The following is an 8271-nucleotide window of genomic DNA, read 5'->3' as shown; positions in this document are numbered from 1 at the left end:
CCATCCACTGGTTCACACCTCAAATGCCTGCAACAGCTAGGGCTATGCCACAGCCAAACCTGAGAACTGGGAACATTCAGATTTCACACACATGGGTGGCAGGAACCCAGTTACTGGTGCCATCGTTGCTGTCTCCCAGGGTCTGCCTTGGAAGGAAGCTAGAGTCAGGAGCCAGAGCTAGACAGCAAACCAGGGCTCCCAGTGTGGGATGTGAGCCTCTAAGCCCCTAGGTGTTTGTTTCTTTTCAGAATCTGTTGAGATGTGGAAATGTGTTTAAAAAAGCCAAAATAATGAACAGTGTCTCATTTCTTCCTTTTAGTATACTTTTCAAAAAATAAATGTGAAGAGTGTGTGAATCCCTAAAATTATGTCTGTGGAATAGAAATAGCTTTTTTAGTGAGGATGCAATTAATACAAAAGCCAGAAAGTGGCAGGGAACTCAGTTTCTAACCAAATACACAGGAAAGATTATGTTTCCTGTATTTCCAGAAGCTTTTAACAATCATATTTTTTATGATCATTTCACTCAGATGATTCAGTTACTGAGAATAACAGGCTTAACAGCAGGTTAGAAGCAAAATGTGCATTATCTTGTCATTTTTAGTGTTTGAAACTTAGCGGCTACATTTTTCGAAAAGCATTTAAGAATTTTGGGTTTAAAATTTTTTCATAATAATATATATTATTTTCTTTGGAAAATATAACATTTGAAGTGAACTATTTATCTCAGAAAATGTCTGTTATTCATTTTTAATTTGATTCAACAGTGACTGAGCTTCCGGTACCTCAGAAGACTTTACCAGTCAGTCAGTCAACAGATGTTTCTTGTGTGCCTGCAACAGGTGTGGCACTATTCTGGGCCCTGCCAAGGGGACACAACAGTCGCAGCGAAGTCCCTCCCTGAAGGAACTGGGCAGTAATGCCAGAGCCAAGATGCAGGCCGTTCATTAAAAACCTGGGCAAAGAACTGTGCTCTTGGGGCAGGGAGTGTTGCGACACGCATTTCCCAGAACAGCGGTGCGCAGAGTGGCCAGGGCAGGAAGGGAGGGCGTGGGCTGGTGCGTCTCCTGGACGAGGGCAGTTACCTGTGGCCTCTCAGGGACCTGTCCCAGTGTAAGGCTGCCTAATCCTGCTACGCCCACTGCTCTGCAGTAAACACCCGACAACAGCATTGCTTCTTTTGCACTGCGGAGCAAAGGAGCAGCACCAACTGAGGTGTTTTTTCCAGGAGAAGTGATGAAAATCCACTGTTGCAACCAATTTTTTTTTCCTCTTTCTTGTGCATTACTAATTGGTTTTAAAAGGTAAACTCCCTGGCCGGCGCCGCGGCTCACTAGGCTAATCCTCCGCCTTGCGGCGCCGGCACACCGGGTTCTAGTCCCGGTCCCGGCGCCGGATTCTGTCCCGGTTGCCCCTCTTCCAGGCCAGCTCTCTGCTGTGGCCCGGGAGTGCAGTGGAGGATGGCCCAGGTGCTTGGGCCCTGCACCCCATGGGAGACCAGGAGAAGTACCTGGCTCCTGCCATCGGATCAGCGCAGTGCACCGGCCGCGGCGGCCATTGGAGGGTGAACCAATGGCAAAGGAAGAGAAAGGTCTTCCTTTCTCTCTTCTCTCTGTCTTCCTTCTCTCTGTCTCTCTCTCTCACTGTCCACTCTGCCTGTCAAAAAAAAAGAAAAGAAAAGAAAAAAAAAAGAAAATCCACTGTTGCAACTAATTTTTTTCCTCTTTCTTGTGCATTACTAATTGGTTTTAAAAGGTAAACTCCCTGTTTGCCACCAGCACATACACACTGTAGAATTTCCTAAGCCACAGAAGGGGAATCAGGTGCTAAGAGGCAAAAATGAATAAATAAACAAACCAACCCAAGTGCCACTGTAGAGAAAATTTGAAGGTGACACAGAATTAAGGACTCAGCTGCCTAATGATAGTGTCACTGAGAAAGTACAAAAAACTAATGGATACTAGGCAAAGCAGAGTTTTCCGTTCCTGGAGTAGTATAGCTGTAAAGCTGTCCTGTAAACTGGTTCAATCCGATTTCCAGATATTTATTTATTTATTTATATACATATGATCATCTATATGCAAATGATAATATTAACTACCTTAGAGATAATGCATCTAAAGAATAAACACAAAATCACATGTTTCTGAAACTGGCAATTAATATTTCCACTTGGGTGACATTTAGAATATAAACGGCTCCTGTATCCATCACCTCCCCAAGCCCTCAAGAACGAGAATGTGAAGTGGCACCCTACGCATTGTCTCGATTTTACACTCAAAGAAAGGGAGGCTCAGCAAGGTGATTTGCATGCAGCCAGAAAGCCTATCAGGACTAGAACTAGATGGCTCACCTGGGGGTGTGTCTACACATCCAGGGTCCACTCCATTCCACTACAAATAGATATTTCCAAGAGGCACTGAGCACAAAAACTAGCAGTCAGGGAGGTGACAGCATCAGGAATCTGACGTTGCGACTCACTCACTTGTCAGCGAGAACGTCGTCAGCGGTGTGTTTTGGCAACAGAAGACTGCAGGGATGAGAACAGAAAAAAAATGGCTGTTCAGAGGCAGTCAGAAGACTAACAGTGATTTGTGACAGGAAAGTTTGGAAACAGCGAAGCGGTGGCGATGAAAGTTTTACAGGTGTCAAGGAGGGATTTGAGAATGGAGGGTCTTCGGCCAATGGTGTGTTCAGATAATTTTTGAAGAATGAGGCAGTCACAAGTCACCAAGTAATAAATTTGGGAAAACGTAAGCATGCTAAAAGGATTGAGGACAATATCATAAAAATATCTTGACATCAAAAAGAGGAAAAACATGTTTTAATGTGGTATTCCCACAAGTAAGCATTCAAAAGTAGGAAGAACTTGTTGGTGATCTCTTGAGAAAGCATGGGCACAAAGAAGGGAAGCTATTTCAAGCTGGAGAAAGAAAGGCTGTAGGAAAGCATTCTTCTTACTGCCTAGTGTGAAGTTAGCAGCAGTAAAATGAAGCTGGGCAAGACCATGATTCCCCATGAGAGGGGGTTCTTCAGAGACCGAGTGCTTGCGGTTTCAGCTCCTCCACAAGCCCTTGCCGATGGCCTCCGTGAGCCCTCTTCTAGCTCACTGGGAAACAGATGCCATTCAGCGTGTCAGTGAGATCATCACCGTGCAGAACTGTTCTTGCTCACCCGTCGTCTTTTCCTCTCCGTCTTCTGATGGTCTGAATGCCACTAGGTTATAAGCTTCTCGGTGTCAGGCTGTTTGCCAATTCTACAACCTCTGGCAATTAAATTAATGTCTGCCGGCCTCAGTTTCTCTGTCTATAGTTTAGAAGCAATGGCTTCTGCCTGACCAACTCAGTGATTTGTTCCAAGGACAGAAGATAGCAGAAACTGTCAAGTGCCAGAATGCCCAGTGATAGGCTCCTTGGTCGCACATAAAGGTAAGCAAGTTCCCAAGGAGTAGGCCTTCTTGGAATCTTTCACATGGGACTTAATATGGTGAAAGTGCAAGAATGGGTTAAAATAGGATTGGATGTGTTCTTTTATATGTGGCCAGAAGAGAGCATCCAGTTCATGTGAGTTGCACCAAAATATTTGAATAATAGCAGTCATTCTCATTTTTGGAGCAAGTCCGTATAACAGGTATTACACCTGCAATATAAATACATAACTTGAATTTTCACTACAAACCCTGCAGTATAAATATTATAGATTCAAGAACCTGCCCAAGGTTAAAGCCAGTAAGAAGATTTACATTATGGAAAGTGGCACAGAAAAACATGGCCCAAGCACTATTTGTTCTTTCTTGCTTTTGTTCTCCTTTTTCCCATGTACTACAACCCTAGTTCATGTCTACAATACCTGTAGATGAAAATTTTCCAGAATATTTTTTTAAGATTTATTTTATTTATCTGAAAGACAGAGTTAAAGAGAGAGACAGAGGGAAGGAGAGACAAACAGAGAGACAGAGATCTTCCATCTACCAATTTACTCCCCAAATGGCTGCAATGGCCAGGACTGGACTAGATGAAAGCCAGGAGCCAGTAGTATTTTCCAGGTCTTTCATGTGGGTGCAAGGACTCAAGCAGTGGGGCGATCTTTGGTTGCTTTTACCAGGCACATTAGCAGGGAGCTGGATCAGAGTAGAGCAGTCCAGAGCTCTCATGGGTTGCTAGCCCTACAGGTGGCAGCTTTATCTGCTGTGCCACAGTGCTGCCTTGTATTTTTTTTTTTTTTTTGAAAAAAGGGGCCAGAGGGGCCAGCACTCTGGCATAGCAGATAAAGCAGCCAGTCGGCATCCCATATGGGCACCGGTTCAAGTCCTGGCTGCTCCACTTCTGATCTATCTCCCTGCTAATGCACCGGGGAAAGCAGTGGAAGATGGCCCAAGTGCTTGGGCCTCTGCACCTTCATGGCAGATCCAGAGGAAGCTCCTGGCTTTGGATCTGCCCAGCTCAGCCCTTGCAGCTATTTGGGGGAGTGAACCAAAGTATGCAAGTGCTCTCTCTCTCTCTCTCTCGGTCTCTCTCTCTCTCTCTAACTCTGCCTTTCAAATAAATAAATCTTTTTTTTTTTTTTAAGTTAAAAAGCGTGTAGAAAACCATCCCAAGGGAACTCACTGGTAATGCATGTTTGGAAGGTGGTACACAGTGAGTTCCTGCCTTCCAGCGTGTCAGTAAGCAGAGGTCGCTTATCGAAGCCTGGATAGAAAGTGGCGACAGGAGCTTTCCTAAATGTTGACACGAGACCTTGAATCAACTGCCACTGACAGCCCACAAAGCCAGAGTTCTGTCTAATGAACTTTAGGAAGATCGACTCTTGAATAAATTAACCAGCAAATGCCATAAGCATTATGCTATCTCACTACCAACACGTAGAGCACCATCCTCACCGCAAACTAGACACAGAATTGTGTTAACATACAGTTGATTGGGTAATTTTGCTAAATGTGCTCAACCAATTCCTGAAAGATTGTTCAGTGTAATCTTCCCCAAATCTAACAGCAGTTAATATGATAAAAAATTATGGAACTCCGTATTTCTTCATCTGAGAAATAGTACCTAATAGATGATTGAATTTATTTACATTACTAAAAAACTTTATTATTATTAATAATTAATTTGAAGGGCTGATTTTTCAGCCTTTGTAAGCATTTCAACTTGGAGGGAAGGCCTATGATAGTAAGAACTACTTCTTCCCATTTCCTTTTGAAAAACCAGAAGATTAATTCACTTGGCCCTACCACAGTAGGGTCCTCCCATTAAAAGTTATTGAAAATTTGAGTGAGAACCATTTAGTATCAGACTATATTTGAGCTTCAAGTACGTATCAACTCAAATTTAAAAAAATACTATGTTCTTAGAAAACATTAAATACATTGTCTGTTTTTGTTACTTCATTGTCATATATCTTGTTAAAACGTCATTGAGTTTAAATTATTATTACATACCCATTAGTTCTGGTGCCTTGGGATGTAATGACTCATATTAGTAGTCTATATAATAAAAAGGGTTGATGAATTTTTACTGGACTGTCCTTTTGGGACCATAATTTTCAACATTCTCTGGAAGCTTTGCCAATCCCTCAGTGATAAAGTGCTCTTACACTCTTTATCATTGACAGATTCACAAGTACCGTAACAGTTCAACCTGTAAATGTTGAACATAACATCACATTAATCTGAAAAGTTCTTTCCTTGAAGAGTCACCAACAATACATAATCACAATACTACCAGCTTGTAAGCAAATAAGGCAATTTTATAATCTTGTTAGCACTGATTTTATATTGCTGTCTGCAAATTAATAGATGAGCCCATCATTTTTTGAGATTTGTTGGCTTCTTTGATTTTGTTTATTTATTGGAAAGGCAGAGCAACAGAGATGGACAAAGGAGGGAGCGACAAAGATTTTCCATCTGCTGGTTCACATACCAAATAGCCTCAATGACTAGAACTGGGCCAGGCCCAAGCCAGGAGCCCAGAACTCCTTGTGGGTCTTCCATGTGGGTGACAGGGGCCAAAGCACTGGGGCCATCTTCTGTTGCTTTCGCGGGTGCATCAGCCAGGAACTGGATTGAAAGCAGAGCAGCCAGGACCAGTCAGTGTTCACATGGAATGCTGGTGTACTACTAAGCCACAACAACAGCCCTGTGTTTCTGTTTTTGGATATAAGCTTTACATTTAGTGAAATGATCATATCTTCAGCTTTCAAATTATTGATCTTTGAAAAATATACAGATTAGTCCATTCTGTGCTACTGTAGCAGAATACCACAGAGTGGGTAATTCATAATAGATGGAAGTGTGTTGGCTCATGGGTCTGGTTGGGAAGTCTGAGATTGAGGGGATAGATTCTGATGAGTCCTTCTTGCTGTGTCATCCCATGGTAAAAGAGCAAATGGAGGGCCAGAGAGAAGAGTTCAAGCCCTGTCACAGTCAACACTGTTCCATTCATGCAAGTTGACCCCTAAACATCTGTCCTTGCACATCCCTCCCAACTCTGTTACATTAGGAATTAAGTTTCCAATACGTGCTTTTTGGGGGACACATTCGAACCACATCTACCCATTCTGCTCACCATAAAGATTCAGAACATCATTATAACACCACCCCCACCCTGAGTTTTTAAATTTCTTTCCAGTCACTTTCCCTTCCACTACTCACCCTACCCTGTAATATCTGTTGTAACTGCAGTATTAAGAGATTTGCTTTTCTTGCTGGTTCTTAAAATTTCACATAGATGGCATATATAGCATACACTATTTTATGTTTGGCTTCTTTCACTTAAAGTAATGCTTTTTTTAAATTAAGTAATTAATTTATTTGAAAGGCAGAGTTACACAGAGGCAGAGAGAGAGAGAGAGAGGTCTTCCATCCGCTGGTTCACTCCCCAAATGGCCACAATGATCAGAGCTGGGCCAATCCAAAATCAGGAGCCAGGAGCTTCTTCCAGGTCTCCCATGTGGGTACAGGGGCCTAAGGACTTGGGCCATCTTCTGCTGCTTTCCCAGGCCATAGCAGAGAGCTGGATCTGAAGAGGAAGAGCCAGGACTCAAACATCCAGTATGGGATGCTGGCACTGCAGGCGGCAGCTTTCCCACTATGCCACAGTTCCAGCCCATTAAAGTAATGTTTTCAAGATTCATCCAAGCTGTTGTTTACATCATTAGTTCTTTTTTTTTATTACTAACTAGTATTTATTTGGTGAATATATGGCAACTTGAGTATACATTCTCCTATTGGTGAGTATTTGGGCCCTATGCAATTTCTGGCTATTGTGAGTAAAGCATCTATAAACATTTGCATACACATCTTTTTGTAGATATTTGTTTTCTTTTGGATAATAACTAACAATAAGAGTACCTAGTCATGAAGTGGATGTGTATGTTTCATTTTATTAAAAACTGCCAAATTATGCTCTAAGGTTATTGTACCATTTTACATTTCTGTGAATAATAAATGCGAGCCCTACTTGAGTTGCTTCACATCTTCACCAACATTCACTGTTATAATCTTTTTAATTTTTGTTTTAATTAGAGTGGCTAGTCCATTTAAATCTCATGTAATTATTGACATGATGGTATTTATGTTTAGCATTATGCTTTTTATTTTCTGTTTGTCTAATCCATGTTTTTGTTCTTTTTTGCTTTCTTTTAGTTAAATATTTTTCTTTTGTTTTTATTTGCTCTGCAATTTTTTAAAAAATTATTTATTTTGACAGGCAGAGTTACAGACAGACAGAGGGAGAGACAGAAAGAGATCTTCCATCTGCTGACTCACTCCCCAAATGGCCACAATGGCCAGAGCTGGGCTGATCCACAGCCAGGAGCCAGGAGCTCCTTCTGGGTCTCCTTTGTGAGTGCAGGGGCCCAAACACTTGGGCCATCCTCCACTGCTTTCCCAGACCATTAGCAGAGAGCTGGATCAGAAGTGGAGCAGCCAGGACTAGAACCAATGCCCATATGAGATGCTGGCACAGCAGGCAGAGGCCTAACCCAATATACCACAGTGCCAGCCCCCTCTACAGTCAATTTAGCTGCCTTTTCCTATTATTTTTTAATGTCTGCTATAGAGATTTTGAATTAGTTTGTGCTTTCTATCCTTAGTTCACTCATAGTTAACATTATGCAAGTTCATACAAAATATAAGAGGCTTAACAAAAATATAATTCCATTTATCTTATTATTTATGTTGTTACCATGTATTTTATACTCATATACATGAAAGGAGTCACTGTTCACTTACTCCCTATGCAGGACTTCTGTCCTCAGTGAATTATACTCTGA

At 42.0% G+C, this 8271-nt stretch overlaps 1 protein-coding gene across 3 annotated transcripts in view; it reads left to right on the top strand.

Moving 5' to 3' along the window:
* The window catches only part of ARB2A (ARB2 cotranscriptional regulator A), a 472110-nt gene that overhangs the window by 437577 nt on the left and 26262 nt on the right, over positions 1-8271 (top strand). Inside the window, exon 10 of one of the 3 annotated variants that reach the window (XM_051853992.2) lies at positions 768-967. The exons of the other annotated variants lie outside the window; for them this stretch is intronic. Coding sequence (XP_051709952.1) covers positions 768-904 — 137 coding nt within the window. The 3' untranslated portion in view covers positions 905-967. Of the gene's footprint in view, positions 1-767; positions 968-8271 lie in introns of those variants that run through there. 3 annotated transcript variants of the gene reach the window in all.

This window comes from Oryctolagus cuniculus, chromosome 14 (genome assembly GCF_964237555.1).
Source record: "Oryctolagus cuniculus chromosome 14, mOryCun1.1, whole genome shotgun sequence".
In the NCBI taxonomy this organism is placed as follows: domain Eukaryota; kingdom Metazoa; phylum Chordata; class Mammalia; order Lagomorpha; family Leporidae; genus Oryctolagus; species Oryctolagus cuniculus.
This window is presented reverse-complemented; position numbering and strand designations above follow the sequence as displayed.